This window comes from Hakea prostrata, chromosome 7 (genome assembly GCF_041222555.1).
Source record: "Hakea prostrata isolate BN-2017 chromosome 7, UWA_Hpros_2, whole genome shotgun sequence".
Taxonomy (NCBI): domain Eukaryota; kingdom Viridiplantae; phylum Streptophyta; class Magnoliopsida; order Proteales; family Proteaceae; genus Hakea; species Hakea prostrata.
The window spans coordinates 6,219,330-6,238,317 of NC_142606.1; the positions used below are offsets into that span (position 1 = coordinate 6,219,330).

General features: G+C 41.0%; 1 protein-coding gene across 1 annotated transcript; it reads right to left on the reverse strand.

The window, feature by feature from the left end:
- Window positions 1-13,235: 13,235 nt before the first annotated feature.
- LOC149009289 (uncharacterized) lies at window positions 13,236-17,713 on the reverse strand. Its single transcript, XM_089164003.1, has 4 exons — window positions 17,496-17,713; window positions 14,686-14,759; window positions 14,406-14,510; window positions 13,236-14,318 (listed from the first exon to the last, which is right to left on the reverse strand). The coding sequence occupies exons 2-4, from the start codon at window positions 14,728-14,730 to the stop codon at window positions 14,220-14,222; spliced, it is 249 nt and encodes an 82-aa protein (XP_089020129.1). The 5' UTR covers window positions 14,731-14,759; window positions 17,496-17,713; the 3' UTR covers window positions 13,236-14,219.
- Between the last annotated feature and the right edge of the window lie 1,275 nt (window positions 17,714-18,988).

Consider the following 18,988-nt stretch of genomic DNA (forward strand, 5'->3'; position numbering starts at 1 on the left):
AGATCGAGAATCGTCCGAGAGATGATCAATTGAGTCATATCTGGAGCAAAAAAAGCGGGAGCGTTGGGAATTGGAGAGATAAGAGAGAAACGGGAAGATCGGGAGATTGCGGATCTGAAGTTTATGGATCGGAAATCAGCAAAAGATTTCGCGTCCTCGATGATCAGATCCAACGATTGGTGAATAAAGATGGCGGAGAAAATACGGGGGAAATAATGAACCGAGAATCCATTTGCTAAAGACATTATGTCGGCACCATTGCCGCGCAATTTTAAACTTCCGACATTCACGATGTACGATGGAAGTCCGAGATCCAATGGAGCACACGGCTCGGTTCAACTCTGTTATGATGCTAGCGAGTAACTACGATATTTTAAAGTGTCGCTCATTTCCATCTTCCCTGAAAGGATCTGCAACAACCTGGTTCTTGACTTATTGCCGGACTCCATTAAGGATTTTAAGGATTTGTCGAAAGTATTCTTGTCAAGATTCCAAAGTAGCATGAAAAGCGACAAAGCTGTTGATAACTTGGCTGCAATCCGCCAAAAATCGGGAGAATCGGTTCGAAATTATATGAAGAGATTCAATCGAGTCAATTCAAATTAAAAATTTGAATGAGGCGGTGGCATATGACGCTATGTTCGGAGGCCTAACGAGATGAACATCTTCCGGAATTCCCGATTATGAATAAACCAGACAAACATAGCGAAATTGACGACTCGTTTATGTCGGTATGCAAATATGAAAGACATCCTCCAAGCAAGAAAAGAAAGCGATAGCGGTGGAGTTAAAAGAAAAGATGAGGGAGTTGTGAAATCTGATCGGAGAGAGATCGGAGAGAACGAAGGAACAGCAAGAGCTTTTCAAGAAATATTCACGATCGTCAATACGAAGGGATATTCCCAAACCATTCCAAGAAAACTACACTCCTCTCAACGTAAGAAGATCGGAAATTCTGATGCAAATTCAGCACCGAGGGATTTATGAAATGGCCATTACCTATGATAGCAAAGGCGGATGAAAGGAATCCGAATAAATTCTGTAGATATCACAAAGATCATGGTCATGATGCGATGACTGCGAGAATTCTAAAATATGAAATTGAGCAGTGATCAACCAAGGAAGATTAGATCGGTATGTTCAAAAAAGAAATGGGGGAAACGAGAAGAAATGTTGCTTGATCAGCCGAGAAGGTGGAACAATCGAACACCGGCAAGAGAAGAACAAGCCAAGGGAGATTTTCGGTATAACTCTCCGAGAGGAAAATACTAAACGACGGGAAAATCGGCGATTCAACGAAGCGGTCCCCCGTCATGACCATCCTGGGAAGTTTGGACTTAAATTCAATTTCAAAATCTAAGGCTCATGCCGGTATGTGAATTCTGTTGAATCTCATGTTATTCCTAGAAGAATCAAAATGATGAAGGAAATAGTCTTCACGGAGGAAGAAATGGAAGGAATTCAAGAACCACACGATGACGCGATTGTGATAGTCATTGAGGTGGCGAACGAGAGATATTCATAGAGTTACGGTAGACACGGGATCATCTGTAGACATCATGTCTTACGAAGCTTTTCAACGATTGAAGTTGGATACGGTCAAGATAAAACCTTGCGGTACAAGACTATTTGGATTTTACTGGAGAGTCTACTTCGGTAGAGGAAGCTGTGGAACTAACGATAACACTTGGAACACATCCACAAACGGTAACTACGGTTACCAAATTTTTGTTAATAAAAAGTCTATCGGCATACAATATAATGCAGGGAGACCAACGTTGAATACTATTGGTGCAATAATTTCGACAAGACATTTGAAAGTCAAATTTCCAACGAGAAAGTGGCATTGGAGAATGCAAATCAGATCGAGAAAACTTCAAGGCAAAGCTACACAACTTTTTTGAAGGATTCGAAAGCACAAGGTAAGGCACTTGCCTTTCTTGTTGAGATTCTGAGATAATAGAGATGAGGAAAAAATTCAAAGAGGTGAACCGGTAGAAAAGCTAGAAAAAATTTGTTTTGATTTGGAGAATCCGAGAAAAAGGGACCATGATAGGAGCTGATCGAACGATCGGGATAAGCAACAATTGAAAGAATTTCTCCGACAAAACGCGAGATGTCTTTGCACAGTCGGCTCAAGACATGCCGGTTTAAGCGGGGAGGTAGCGAGCATTGTTTATGGATAGATAAATCTATCAAACCGATGCATGAGAGACGAAGGAATTTCTCATCGAGAAAAGCATGATGCAATTAAGGTTGAAGTGGACAAACTTAAGAAATGCGAGTTCATTGAGCAAATCGAGTGCCCAAGGTGGTTAGCAAATGTGGTAATGGTGAAAAAACATAATGGAAAATGGCGAATGTGTGTAGGATTACACTGATTTGAACAAGGCATGTCCCAAGGATTGCTATCCTTTGCCACGAATCGATCAGCTAATCGATGCCACATCGAGTCAGCGAGATGTTGAGTTTTATGGATGCTTATTCGGGATATAATCAAATTCTTATGAAAAAGGAGGATCAACCTCACACGGCATTCATGACCAATCGGGAAAGCTATTGTTATAAAGTTATGCCTTTTGGGTTAAAAAATGCTGGTGCAACATACCAAAGGGCAATGAACAAGGCTGTTCGCTGATCAAATTGGAAGAAATATGGAGGTTTATGTAGATGATCTTCTTGTAAAAAGTCAATTTAAATCTGATCATCTCGTCGATCGAGAGAATGCTTTGATGTATTGAGGAGAAATGGAATGAGACTCAATCTGAGAAGTGTGCATTTGGAGTTTCATCTGGTAAATTCCTAGGTTTCATGGTCACACGAGAGGGGCATTGAAGCAAATCCGAGAAAAAATCGGGGCTATCTTAAATATGGCGGCTCCCGGCGATGATGAAGGAAATTCAAAGCTTAACGGGAAGAGTTGCGGCATTAAGTAGATTTATATCCAGATCGGGAGATAAGTGTGCACCATTCTTCAAGGCTTTGAAGAATCTAAATGCACTCAACGAATTCAAATGGTCGGAGGAATTTGTCAAAATTCATTTGAAGAGCTAAAGAGGAGGTTGACCGATCCACCGGTTTTATCTCGACCAAAGCCGGAGAAAGCTTGCGAGATATATCTATCTTCTTCAAAGGCGGCGGTAAGCGCGGTGTTAATCCGGGAGGAAGGTCTTGTCCAAAATCCTATCTACTTTGTAAGCCATACATTGTTAGATGCGAGAATCTAGATATCCGGAATTTGAGAAACAGGCTTTCGCCTTAATAATAGCGACCCGGGAAGCTCCGGCCCTATTTTCAAGCTCATCCAATTATCGTTCTTACTAAGCGGCCTTTAAAGAAAATACTGCATAAACCTGATCGCGGGAAGAATGGTATCATGGGCGGTAGAGTTAACGAGAACATGATATAGATTATAGACCTAGAAGCGCAATAAAGGCACAAGTTTTGGCTGATTTTATTGCTTTGAAAGTATTTCATCACCGAGGAGGAAAAAGATTCTAGTAAGGTATCTTCTATATGGACCTTGCATGTAGATGGGTCAAGTCATTCGCGAGGATCGGGAGGCGGGAGTGATTTTACAAAGTCCGTTCGGATTTGTAATTCAAAATGCACTTCGGTTTAATTTTCATGCTTCAAACAATGAAGCGAGAATATGAAGCTCTTATTGCGGGATTACGACTAGCTAGATCTCTCTGTGTTCAAAGCATCGAAGTAAAAAGTGATTCGAAGCGGGTGGTCGGTCAAGTCACGGGAGCGTATGGTGCGAAAGATGATCGGATGGTCAGCTATCTTAAAAAAGTATCACAATGTAAGGAGTGGTTCACACAGTTCTCGATCACAAGGATATCTCGAAATCAAAACAATGAAGCGATTCTGCGGCAAAATTGGCATCCGCAAAATCTGTTTCTATTCCACAAAGCTGTATATTATGAGGAGCTAGATATTCCGGCATATTCGAGCGAGAGATAATGGAAATTGATGCGAGAGATATCTTGGATGGATCCTATTATGCAATATCTAAAAGATGGTATTCTTCACGAAGATAGAGAAAAGGCGGAGCTGTAAAAAGAAGAGGCTGCCGGTTTATTCTAAAAAATGAGTTATTATATAAAAGGAAGCAGGTTTACGGGCCCTTTGTTGAAGTGTTTGGGACCCTACGATGCTCTTTATGCTCTATCTGAAGTTCATGAAGGAATTTGTGGAAACCACTTAGGTGGGAAAGCTTTGGCATATAAAATTTTAAGACAAGGATTTTATTGGCCACGAATGCAATCTGAGGCAATTGAGTATGTAAAAAGGTGTCATCAATGCCGATTCATGCACCAATTCGAGCCAGCCAGCGAGCAGCTAACATCAATTCTTAATCCTCTCCCATTTGCTATGTGGGGTATGGATTTGTTGGGACCTTTTCCTGTTGCAGCTGGAGGAAAAAAGTTTGTGGTGGCTGCAATCGATTATTTTACGAAATGGGTAGAAGCGAAGCCTTGGCAACAACTACCACGAGTCAAATTGAAAAGTTCTTCGAGAAATCATGTCATATTCAGATATGGCCTACCAAAGATTCTCTTGGTGATCACGGACCACAATTTGACAATGAGAGATTCAAGGAATTACGTGCAGATTATCATATTGAGTGCAAACACTCATCCGTAGCGTATCCTCAATGCAATGGCCAAATTGAGGTAACAAACAGAACACTTTTGCGGGGGATAAAAAAGAGGCGGATGAAGCGCATAGTACGTGGATTGATGAACTACCTCATGTATTATGGGCATATAGGACTACGGTCGAACCCCAACAGGTGAAACACCTTTCGGTGGCGTATGGATCGAAGCATTGGCTCCGGTGGAAGTTATGGTGGGATCAAATAGATATGAAGGATTTGATCCAATAACTAATGAAGAGGGACTACGGGCAAACCTCGAATTTTTAGATGAAGTCGAGAGAAAAGGCCTTATACCGTAATATGGAATATCAAAGGAGAACAACGAGCGTATTATAATGCTCGAATCAAACATAAATCTTTCGAGTAGGAGATTTGGTTTTGAGGAAAAAATCAGCGTCGAGATCCAAGGAATTGTGGAAAGCTTTACGCAAGCGGGAGGGACCATATGTGGTAACAAAAGCGTGAGCAAAAACACATCTTGGCTGAAGGACTCTCATGGAAGTTGTTTGAAACGACCGTGGAATGTAGTTCACCTTAAGAAATATTATCAGTAGAAAGAATTTTCTTGTATTCTTGGAGAATGCATTTTATTAAGCGGGGTCATCCAAAGTTTCTTTCTCGTTATTAAACCAAGGAACATCAATGTGAACCGGTTTCTTCGATCAAGCCATATCAACGCTGATCCGGGGTCATTCCTTCCGAGGATGATCCCGACTTTCAGAGTCGGGCCCAAGTGGCCAGCCTTCCGAGGCCTGGTCATGCTTTCCGAAGCTGATCACGGATCATTCCGTGCCGAGGATGATCCCGACTCTTCGTGAGTTAGGCTCAAGTAGCCAGCCTTCCGGCGTGATTATGCTAGCTGATCCGGATCATTCCGTACCGAGGATGATCCCGACTCTTCGTGAGTTAGGCTCAAGTAGCCGGCCTTCCGAGGCCTGGTCATGCTTTCGAAGCTGATCACGGATCATTCCGTGCCGAGGATGATCCCGACTCTTCGTGAGTTAGGCTCAAGTAGCCAGCCTTCCGAGGCCTAGTCATGCTTTCCGAAGGCTGATCACGGATCATTCCGTACGCACCGGAGGATGATCCCGACTCTTCGTGAGTTAGGCTCGGGTAGCCGAGTCACGCTAAGCTAATCACGGATCATTCCTTTCGCGAGGGTGATCCCGGATTGTTCCTTCCGAGGAATGATCCCGACTTTCGAAGTCGGACCCAAGTGGTCGACCTTCCGAGGCCAGGTTATGCTTTCCGAAGCCGATCATGGATCATTCCGTCCGAGGATGATCCCGACTTTCCGAGTCGGACCCAAGTGGTCAGCCTTCCGAGGCCAGGTTATGCTTTCGAAGCCGATCATGGATCATTCCGTACCGAGGGTGATCCCGACTTTCGAGTCGGACTCCGGTAGCCATCTTTCTAAGGCATCATTTGGGTCGAGTACGACGGAATTAATCGATAAATAACTCAAGGATCGGGTTACATTGAAGTCCGTTAATTAAAGCTCAAAGGTCAGATCAGGTATTAAATCAACATCTCAAGCTATCTGATCAGGTATTAAAAAAATCATTTCAAATACTTTTTCATCAGAGGTATTTTCAGCGGTATATATATAATATAAAAATAATCACAATAGAAGGGGAGGAAGAAAATTTCATTCACATAAAAGATGGACAAGTAAAAAAAAAAGAAAAAAACCCTCATATGCAAAAGAGGTAGGCAAGAAAGAAAAAGGTAAGTCCATAAGGCAAAAAGAGTGTTTTCTTCATATGTGTGATTTTGTAGATGGATCAACATCGTAGCATTATCGGACGGATCAACATCAACGAGCATCATTAGCAGCAATATCTTCATCTCCTTGAGCGGGTAAATTATCATCATCATTATCATCGAACCATGGCGAGAATGATGCGGGCGGGCTGGAGGAGTCACTCATATCATCATCGGAATCATCTTCGATGAACAATCGAAGCTTGGGATGCTTCAAATTCCTAAGATCAAAAAAGGTTCTAGAAGGAGAAACTCTGGAGGTAACAACTTGAAATCTAAACCGGGGTGAGTCTTAAGGATCTACCGAAAAAATTTGGTCGAGAGCAGTCCTTTACCATATTTTTGCAAAACCCTAGGAAAGTCGGATTATCTCCAACTTCCTTTATAGAGGAGGTAACCGAGTTTAAAACTATCGGCTCTCATTTTGTATTCTTCTCTTTTCAATTTCAAACTGTTTCCTCTCTGCCTCTAAGTCTTCATGCGGCAAAGTTTTGAATTTCAAAGTTTCATCCGAGGAGTGCATGAAGGTTTTCTTTCTCCTTAGAAACCAAATTAAAGGAAGCATTGAGATTATCCTTTTCCACTTTGTCATCTCATTTAGCCTTGACTCCAAACCATTATTCTTATCTTCCAAAGTAGACTTCTCCAGTGAGAATTGAGCTGAAGGCTTTCACATGATATTCTTGTGCCAACTCTAAAGCGATATTCAGCTTCTCAATCTCATCAAACTTCTCCTGGAGTTCATTCTTTTCCTTCTCAATGCTTTGTGACCAGACCAAGGCTCAGGTCGACTTTCCTTTAAAATCTTCTCTTTCACCTGTGGCAATTTTGGCCTGTCAAGGGCATCATCCTTTAACATTTTAAGTTGAAAAAGCTCATTCCTATGATTCAAAACGGCTTCTCTCAACATAGAAACTTCTTCTGCAATTCAGCACAATGGTCGAGCAAATTTCATAATCATTATGCAAACTATCAAGATCATTCATCAAATCTATTTCTCTGAACTCAATTCTTTGTTAATTTTCTTTACGAAGATCCCAATTTTCTTCGAAGATCCTGTACCTCATTAACCAATTCGAAGTTCTTCTTGATCAGTTCAACATTTTCTCGAGACAAAGTTTTCTCTCTCTCCAACACTTGAGAAAATGCATTGAAGGCAGCTCCAAAACATCTGTTTATCAATCAATATATATATACATTAAAGACAATATAAATAATCGGATCAAAAGTGAATTAGTTTTAAATAAATAAAAAAAGAAGGAGAGGTCTAATTCTTACCCCCACCCATGAGAATAAAGATCGAGAATCGGACATCCGTGCGGTATTCTTCTTGTCGCGAGGAATTCTGCCTTTTGTACCCCATTCTCTGGCAGCCTCCCAATTACGGCTGGTGTTTGTGTGATTTTCTTTTAAAAACCACTCGGGGTGGAAAGGATTCCCAGAATCAGCATTGCTCATGGTATCATCAACTTTGATCGGGGGCTGGTTGGAGATCAGCTACCCCAAGAATATTCTCGGGATTAACATTCAACTGCGGCATCATTTGAACCGGTCTGCATGATGATATTTTCTTGATCTTCATGAGGGACAATTACCACGAGGGCTTCGGGAGGGACGGGATTATTCTGCTGGGAGAACTACTTCATGAATTCCATGGGAAACATTTTGGTTATTATCCTCCAAAGGAGGAACATCTTCATTACTTCTCTCGGGAGGAGGAACATCTTCATCATTTTTCTCGGGAGGGGGAACATTAGTATGCGGGGGAGCAAGAACATTGGTATACGGAGGAGCAGGAACATCGATATCTGGGACAGCAACATCCAACACGAGGGATGGACAAAGGTAAAACGGAGCGGAAATTTCATTTACACGGTCTTCGGCAACAACATCCAAGGGAGAGACAGGGAACATCAATATTTTCATCACATAGTTGATCGGCTATTTCTTCAATAATACCACCTGCAGCATATGTTAGTATGTCTTCAGCAATTTTCTTCGGATGGTCGGAAGAATAGTCAAATAAATCCTTACCTTGACCTTCGTCCTCAACCATTTTTTACGGGAAGACGAAGTATCATGAGGAATTTCTTCACGTGGATTATCTTCAACAACGGGAACTTTTATGGGGGCGGTATGAATTTCTTTTCTTCTTTTCTTCTTCTTCTTTGAGCCGGATGGGCCACAGTCGGAGAGCTGGACACTGTAGACCTAAGTCTACATCTCGGTGTATTGGAGGTTACGGAGGTCCTCATCTTGGGACCAGGGATTTCACTTGCAACTGTTTTCACAATTTGCACATCAGCATCTTCTCGATGGCACTTTACTGGAGCAGGGGTAGTTTCCTCTTGATCGGGGGAATCTCTCTTAGCAGTTTTCTCTTCGAAGGATGACGGGCGGTATGTTTTCTTTTCTTGGAGGGTTTAATAGCCCTAGAATCGGACTTCTTTTCCTCCGAAACACTTCTCCGTAAGTCGGCAACATTAAGGATGGGACGAGCAATTACTTCGATGGCAAAAATATATGATAATGAGTAAGGATTACAAAAGGATAGAAAGGTATACAACGGTTATTATCTTTACCCGGAAAGAGGCCATGACTAATGAGACCTGCATCCGTCTTCAACTTGGCCGCATCTATGGGAGTTCCGTCGGAATCATTCTCCGGGTTATTCGGTCATATTCGGTAAGCACGGGACGTACTTTTAGAGGAGATAAGGATTCCAAGGAATGAAGACACCATCGAGACCGGAAGTTTGGATTTGGAATAGCGCGAGAAGAAGTATTTTTCCCGCCATTGCTTATTGTCATGGGGAATGGAGGAATCAATGAAAATTTTGGATTCTCTTCCCAGTTCACCCAAAATGCGGGTTCTTCGGCAAAATGAAGATATCCGCGTTCGCGGGATACTTTCAAGGTGTAATAATTTCTGAAGAGATCAACGAGACGGGACACGATTCATCCGAAGAATAAACGCAAAAAAAACGATAAACCAGACCTCCAACTATTTGGAGTAAGGCGAGAAGGACAGACATGATAATAGTCTAACAAAGATTGAACTATGGGAATCAGCGGGATTCTAAAACCTGAATCAAGGTGATCAAGGTAGATGGTGATAACACCGGGATCAAGCGAGTAAGGACGGTCGGAGGAGTCGGGAACCCATACTCTAGCATCGGAAGGAAAATGGTAACTTTCCAAGTAAGAATCCGGGTGGGATTTCTTTATTTTAGTGGGATACCATTCGGGACCGGCATGCTTTGGGTCCATTTTTCTCTCGGACATGTTGACGGGGAGTATAAGGAAGGATGGCTTCGTCATGAGCATATGGGACCGGTTTCCAATCCGAAGGATCATGTTGAGAAGAGGAAGAAGCACCGAGACACATTTTTCATTTGCTCTCTGTTTGAAGGTATATCGGGTTGGGAAGAGATCTTTGATGCTTGAAGGATTGGAAGCGGGATCCATGGCGGAGATAAGCAAGGAAGAAGAAGGAAATTCAAAAGGTAAAATCTGAAAAGGAGTAATAAAGAAGTTAGCGAGATAGGTATGTTGGTGTTCGCGAAGAAGAGCAGTACGGAAAGGAAAAGGCGACGGTTGTGAGATATATATAAAGAATGAGAGAGGATTTCTTGAAAGGAGGGGGAAATACACGATGGTCCAAAATCAATGGTCATTACCTTTCGTAACCGACGCGTGGGATTAATCAGCTAACGCATGAAAAACAATAGTTGAAAAAATGAAGATGATGTGTGAAAAGACAAGGGAACAATATGATGGCAATACATGGGAAAAAGATGAAGTCAGTGATCAGGCGGCGGTAACGCTAAGGAAGTTAAAAAGTTATATTTGAAAATTCAGAAAAGATCTGACAAGACAGTGATTTCAGCCGGTTTTAAGATAATTTGGGGGCTGAATACAGTAATATAATGTCAACCAATACGAAGGACATGATCTCATGAGAGATATAATTATAAGCGATTTTCAAGATAATGATGATATGATGCGGTAACTTGTCATCAAGGTTTTGAAGAAACCGAGAATTACACAGGGAAAAGGCATAATAGTTTGGACAAGAGATCTTGTGTGTTTTTTATGAAAAGGATAAAACCTCCTGACCAGAGTCTCATACAAGCTCGACCTGATCAGCAGGCTTGGGGGCTTATGTTGTAACTAATATATCCATTGCCGGTTTGTACCGGTCAAACCAATCTCAATCGGGTTCAATCGAGATATAAAGCTAAGATGATCGAAGGCGTCCAAAGAGGAGCAATGATCTGATGGCCATGATTTAAAGAGTATTATAAGCGGGAAAACCAGTATAAAAGCGGAGGAAGATCCGTGAGAAGGTAAGTCTCTAGAATCAACCAAAACTCTAAGCTCACTCTGATTGAACTCCATTATTAGCATTCCAAAAGCTCCAGAGAGAGCTCTGTGAACACCATTGACTCCATCTTGACTAGATCGTCGGAGGCGAGACGCCCGATCAAGACGATCGGCTCCGTTTCTTCTTTGTGATTCTGTTTTCTTTCGGGAGTGAGAGGTTGATTGATCAAGGAGCAAACCGGATCGAATCAGATCCGAGGAGTTCGGTGCGAGAAACTTCGGTTCAAGGCGATCGACAAAAAAAGGGGGGGGGGGTGTGGGGGGGGGTGGGGTTTTTTTTTTTGTTTGTTTTATTTTAATGAAGAACCAAAAGATTGACTTTTCATTGGATTTGGATGCCATCACCACCGAAGAAAATGAAGAAGTTGATGAAGTGAGAGATGTCCTACCCGTTTCTGCTTTATCAATATTCTCTTCTGCTGTGGAATGATGTATCTATTTGCTAGACTTGAGGCTCAAATCTTATTTCGCTCAGTAATCTTAGGGCTTTTTACCTCGTATGTCATCAATCTGTTAAGAAGGAGACGGATGGGATGAATATTTGTTACTGAAATTGAGTTGTTATTTTGTCAAGGGGATTCGGGAATATCATGTGAGGAACTACTTGTAATCTCTGATTTTACCTTGTGTTTTCTTCTTCCAGCATTCATGGTATATTAGTATTCAGATGTTGAAGTTTTCTTTTTCTTCTTAAAGTTTTGATTTATATACTTACAACAGCGAAACCATTACCGAAAACAGACGAAACCTCCCTCGGATAAGGAAATGAAGATGATTACAAGAAAGATCAATTATTTAGTGGAAGGTTATACTGGAGGAGCACATGAAGAAATTTCTTTTCTTTTTTTGTGAACACACACAGAAAATTTTGCATTGAACTCTAAGAAATTTCAGATGGGGATGGGAATAGATGGACGACGACACCAGGCCACACCACAGATTTACAACGCAAAGGCAATCGACGACGACAATCAAATATAGCTTCAAACGGCAACGACGACGGATTACTATCACCGGAGTGCCCTGGTGTCGCCAGAATCGTGCTCCCAAACAGCGGCCGTCTGAGAACTGAGAAGACAAAATGAGAGAGATAGGGTTTTTGGGTATCAGGTGAAGGAGAGGGACTTAGTAATGTAAATTAACAAAATTTAATTCTTTAAAATGTAAAATGAAAAAACAATATTTACACCTGTATCCCTCATGTTTAAATCTCAACCGCTCACTTAAAACTTGATGAGATGGCTTAATATCATATCAGCCGTCGGTAGCTGCCGCAAATAAAAATCGTAGCAGCAAGAATAAAGCTAAACCCTAAAACAACCAAATCTTTGTCTAAGGCATCTGAACCCATTCCCTATAAAAGAACATAACCCTTTGTCTCCTCCTATCTGCATGCCACACTATGTGGACGTAGCACTCTTCCATTCCATGGCTGCAGACGCGTCCGTATGCTCATCTATCCACTACGATCTGAACAACTCAGATGATTGCAGCTACAATACAACGGTCGTCGTCTTCCCTCCACTTGGTTGCCATGCAAACCCTAACAATGTCCTATAAATATTTCTTCTCTAGCTCTCACTACTCATCAGAGTAAAGAAAGTAAAATAAGTCGTCAGCTAGCAACGAAGAAGAATGGCTCGGGTTGCGATCATAGGTGTTGTTCTGGTGGCCTTAATGGTCATGGCAGAAGCCACGGTTTTCGTTGACACTGAGGAAGAGCTAGATAATCGATACAGCAGCCGGGGGCAGTGCCGTCAGGAGTTGAGTGGCCAGCACCTGCACAGGTTTCCTACGTCTTCTTCTTCAAAATTTACCTTAAAATCTTGGGTTTGAATTTGGAATTGGAATCTGACTCCCTCGTTGTTTTGTATGTGTTGTTAATTTTGTGCATGAAATTGCCAGCGATACCTGCAGAGAGGTGGACGAAGACGAGGAATTGGAGATCTGATTATTAGGCGTGGATCCGAAGAAGAGCAGTCCCTGGAGCACTGTTGCAGAGAGCTGAGGCAAGTGAATGAAAGGTGCAGGTGTCAGGCCATCGAGAGAGCACTGGAACGGGCTCAGGAAGAGAGAGGAGGAAGATCCGAGGATTACGATAGGCAAAGAGACAGGGACTTCGATGAACAGGACAGGCAAGGTAGATTCGACGAGGATAGGCGTGGAAGCTACTCTGGTGAAGGTGGTGATCAGAGCCAGCAGAGGGAGCAGCTGGTTCGAAGGGCTCAGAATCTGCCCCAGATATGCCGCTTGAACAGGCCCCAGTACTGCCAGATTAGAGAGCGCTACTGAGCTTTCCAAAGTTTTGGTCGAAACTTGAACTTGCACTCCTAATATGACTAGCTAATAATGGTAGGGGTTGAAGTAAAGTAGTAAGAAAGCACATTATCGTGCTTGTACTCTTTAATAAAGCTTATGCATTTCTCCACTTCTGTTTGGAAGTCGTATTTTTCTAGATTACGACAACCCATCTCTTACGCATTTGGTGAAGATAAGAGGATTGATCATTGAGTCCTTTCTCCGCCGGGTGCATCTACGATTCTTTAATTCCCCTGAATGCAATTCCCTATAATTAAGACATGACATCGAAACCAACCTGATAACCTAATCCGCTAATTCTCTAATTCTAGGATGGAATGACATGGGTTTGCGAATGAGAATCGACCACATATTCATTATGCCCAGAAATCACACAAAAATGTGATGCGGATCTACACTGACAATACTGCATTCGCATGGTTACAATTTAGGGTAGGTGAAGATACCTCAATCTAACACCTAGTTTGACATCACTATTCTTTCAAAATCCACATGATTTGTTTCTGAGTGTCCAACATTTTAACATGGATGTCATCGGAAGTAATGTCAAGTTATCTTAATAATTGTTGATGGCCTCCTTGTAGTAGGGGTGTGCACCAGGCTTGGAATAATCTGGATAGTCTGGTTAGTCTGCAGTTCATAAGTCATAAAATAGATATAACAATTACACCATAAAATCTCCTACAAAATCAAGTTGAGATCTGCTTCTCTCAATCAAACAGACCCAACCTACACATCCAAATGACTGAATGAGATCATGATATTAAATAGAATACCGAATTATACAGGGTGAGATGTTAGACGTAGTCTAGAGAAAGATAAACATGCTACAAGCTACTTTAATTGCCAAAAAAAAGGAGGGGATATTCAAAGACTTCAAATGCAAGATCAGAAACTGCTTAGTGTAATTCAGTTTATTTATCAGTAATTATTGTCAAAATTCCATGATAAAATGTGAGCACAAGGCCCAAAAAACTTTCCCTATTCTTCTTGAATAATTTCCTTCAAACTCTGATTTGAACTGTATAAAAAATAATATTCACAGTATAGAACTAGTCTTCATAGCCACATTGTAAAAGTATTACTTAGTCTTGGTTTTTCTCTGCAATTTCCCTCCTGTGTGCTTGCAGCCGCTCCTTCAGCTTTTGACTCTGCTCAAAGTTCTCCTTTCGCTTCAAAGCTTTCTGTGAAAGAAATAAACATTCATACTCTAAACCCCAGGAAAAAGAATTGCATCTATTAAAGCCAGGCAAACCAATAAAAGGACTCACTTCTTCTCTGAAACAGCGATCAAGCTTAATTTTCAGTTCTGTGCACTCTCCAAAGAATTTTAAAACAGGATGGTCAACATGACACCTTTGAAACTGTTCGATAACCTACAAAAAGGAAACACACAAGAAGGGACCAATTGTGAATCCCTTTCTAATAATCATTCTAATTTGATTTGTGATAGCAATGTCTGCAACAAACAAATTGGATCATTAATACAAGGAGCAGACCCTGTCAACAAAAATGTCTAATGTCATTCAGAAAACCAAAAGCTGAACCTACTTCAGCACACATTGGGTGCCTGTGCAACGTCAATGGAGGATGCATTTTCAGCCAGAAAGTGGAACCGTACAACACTGCAAGACCACCATACAATCAACCAGGGTTAACCATTTGCATTTAGACCAAACAAATGCAGAAATTGAATCAAGAATGATGAGATCGAATCAGGTGAAGTAGGGAACCATAGGGGAGGTATGTGCATAATAGAGGATAGAGGATACCAGGACTTGAGCCTAAAATATCATGGTCTACAGCATCCGACAGCACCTCCTGGCCCTGAGAAACCATCGGATCAATGGACTTGAGAAACATAACATTCTCAAGCATTGGGTGGAACCATGACATTCTCAAGTTTATTGATGCTCCTAAGGCCCAACCTTAGTAATTCTCTCTGTTTCTGAAGGAGTTCGTACTGGTAATGAGCATTGACAATTGACATAAGCAGATCACTAACATAGTTTCGAACAACATGACCTCTAAATCCTAGACCCAAAGGTTAGTGATCCAACTTCATAGCACTGATAACAAGAAAACCAAATAAACTGACATACAACAGCAAGATAGCTTAGACCTGGGTGTCGGTGTTGAGTAAAAGAATGGCTCATCGATTATTACACAGAACAATATTGAGTTAATATTTTACTCTCAAGTATTACCCTATTTCTATTACAAAATCATTTACTCAGCAATGAAGAAACACTCCTCAAGAAATTTAACCCACTTGAACATCAAAATATGCATTTTTGACTAAATATTGGTCAAAGCTGGGTTTGTGCTGCAGGTGTTGAACGATCTAATCTATACTCCTGATATCCGCTAATGATGGCACCAAGTATCCCCTGAAATTGGCAAGGCAACAAACAGGTATGCTCTTAGCACTTCCTTGGTGTTTCCTGTGACTCCTCAAATGGGACTCAGCACACAGCATTAAGTTCGATCATTCTCAACATCCAAAGTTGATTCTAATTTAGCATTAGAACCATACATAGATTGTTTCCAATAACCAAATACTTCGGTTAATAGCACTTGTACAGAAGAAGCCAAAGAATACTTGTGGGCGGTTGAAGGAGGTCTCTACGGGGGTTGATGAGAGTCTCTCAGCATAATAACAGCATATAGCCATGGGACAGTAATCAATGAGCCAGGTGCTTAGCGAAATGCATCAGTAAATTGGTGCTGGATGTGTTACTCCAGCCATATTGCAGCCACTGAAGGCACCTATACAGCAACATTCTATCTATTAATTCTTGAACATATTACACTAACCTGCCTCATCTTTCCAGGTTCAGGTTAGCATATTACAATTTACAATAGGACACCATTCAGGGGAGTGATGGAATCCAAGTTGAGGCTGACTTGAGCACTCTGGACAATTAAAGAATGACCAGCAATATCTACAGGTGTTTCCTAATTCACAGTGGCATAGCTTAAGAAGAATAAACAGTTTGCATTTGGAAGGAACATTTTCTCATTGAGCAAGAAGCCCAGTGGCACTACCCTGTATCCTCAAAAAGTGAGATAAATTTGACAAGTTGTAACGATAAGAAGTTCCAAGCTCCTCAGTCCCACCTTGAAAGATTGACATCAGAATTATAGGGACTTTGATTTGCTGGATGCTTCTCACCCCTTATTCCTATGTTATGTCTATTTGACCAGTTGATTGAATCTAACTCAAGCTCCACATTATCAACTTATCTAACTTTGAATCCAAAACATGAAATACCGCCATCCAAACAACTAAAGCAACAAAATACCCAGGTACTTCACTAACTCTTCAGGTTTCTTGATACACCTAATGTCGTAGCAATTACCTACCATTGAGATGTTGGACAAATGGTGTGAAGTCTCAACATTGATAAAATGCATTTCTAGACCTAGAATCTATTCCAAAAGTACATATCACAAACAACCTCAGTTTACTTAACATTTATTGCAAGTATGGAAGAAGTGGAATATGTCATCAAACAAGATTCTATAAAGTTCCCTGACATAAAGGTCATTAATCCAATAAGAAATTTATGATTTAATGACAAATTAAAATTTTGTATCTGCTTTCAGTTATTTGAAAAATTGGAACCAACAGGGAGGGAGAATTCCCACATGATAGATCCTCACAAGTATATAAGAATGACTAAAATTTCCATAAGTCAAGTCTGGAGGAAGTCTCAAGCCCAGATTAGTTCTCCTACTTGCTTCTTAGAAGTCAGAACAGTTGAGTTCTTCTCAGTGTTAAAGTCACCAGGATGACTCACTAACAGCCAAGGAAAGATTATCAAAATTCAACCAACAAGGAGTTGTTTCAGGTAATTTGTATAAGCTCTTGTCAGTCCAACAACTAACTTTAAGTTCAGTTATAACATCTAACCCTCTACCCAAAACACACACACACACAAACAAAAAGGATCAATCTAACCCGTAGAACTAATTCCCCTGAATAAATACGCAATAGAGACAATGTTCGGTTGGAAGAAACATTGAAAGAACAATTCCAGAGAACTACAATAGCAACCTCAAAAAAGACCTGACCTGGGATAAAAGACAAATAAATTAAAATCATCAAATTGTTCACCATGAACAACCGAGGTTTTACTTTTACTTTTACTTCAATCACAGAACGAAAATCCCTTGCTCGAAGAATCAAAATCGTAAACCATTCACTAACCAACAAATCCATGAAAGATACATATATAATTAGATAATTGAATCAGAGAATCTTACTCCAGTCATGGTAATTAAATCACTCAAGTTTCGGTCCATTACCTTAGCATAGTCTGCTAGTTAAACAACATTTTTTCAAATAGAGAGCTTACCTGTGACTATGAGAGAATTTTGAGACCCGATGGAAGATCCAAAGAGCTCCCAAGCTCGGGCTCGACTATGTCGAGCTATCAATGGGAGCAAAAGTTCGTCCTTCGTCTCGTTCTTCAGGGGAAATGGATGAGAGCCTTAAATCGTTGAGAAACGAGGGAGACGAGTAGAACCGCAGACGTAGCTGCGAAAACAAGCAACTGTTATTCGCTATGGAAGGCGATGAGCCACATTGGTCTTGAAAGTATAAAACTCGAAGGATCCGACGGTTGGAATGCTAACGGTTTTAAAGTATGATCTGTGGGTCCCATCGTGTGGAGAGATTCTTGTTCTTTACCTGTTCCCGTAGCGTAAGAGACGTGGCATGATTTTGTCCGTCTAGAACAATACCACCCTTCCTTGGGAATGTTCCAGGTTCAGAAACGAATGAAGGGGTTAAAGACCAATAATTCGAATCACTTTTTCTTTTTTGCCCAAAATAATCCGAATTTCAAAACCCCATGAGAAACAAAGATAAGGTCACCAACCAACCCCCGCCCAAAAAAAAAAAAAAAAAACGAACGTGTGCACTTGGGGGATACGCTGCTCGTAATCTCCTTTTAGGTGCATCTTTACCACAGGCTAGGCATCGTCCTGGTGGATGCATGGACACACATTCTGCCCGAACATAGAGAGTCTAGGTCTGAGATAAAGGAATTAACATGTCCAATCAGCTTTAGCCTATGTCACCAATCATGTAGCTGAAATAGATTTACCACAGTAAAGAAGCACATTAAAGACTCAAAATCAATTGTTTAAAGACTTCTTCCTATTTGGGACGCGAAACCCCATTAAAGACTCAAAAATCAATTATCGGTGTTTTTCTAGTAGTTTTTCTAGTAGTGAGATTACTGGACATACTTTTTCAGTGTATCCCCACTCTCTTCACCATGTTATCTTTGATGCTGATCTATTTAAATAAGGCTTTATTATTGTTATATATATTCCAAGTATACGCAATGTGCAATGTGGTTATTAATCCCACAGCTCAGAGGGCATCGTCTTTGACAACCCATTTTCACTCCTTGACTATAGCCCACAGACTCTATTTGTCATTAGTCAACTGTCAACCTTGAGTTTTTACTTGTCTATCCAAAATTAACTTCTAGTGAAAAGAAGAAAAAAAGTTTATGGGCAAAAAAAAAAATTGGTGATTTTCTTTTTCATTTATTTAAACAGCAAAGCCGAGAACATAGAATGATCTACAATCCAAGGAGTGGAGATGGGCCAGTCGATCATGCTACTAAGAGACTGTGCCCTTTGGGTTGGAGAATCCACTACTATGTTAGAAAATGAATCATATGGGTGGTGACTAAGATACATGAAAATGAATCACTAATAAATAAGGTAGATCTCACTTGATCTTGCTAGGCTGGTGGATTTGACGTGCTAGTGCCTGGTAACACTGGATGGACATCATGTGTGCTCCATCAAATCTCCACCGCACTAAAGATCA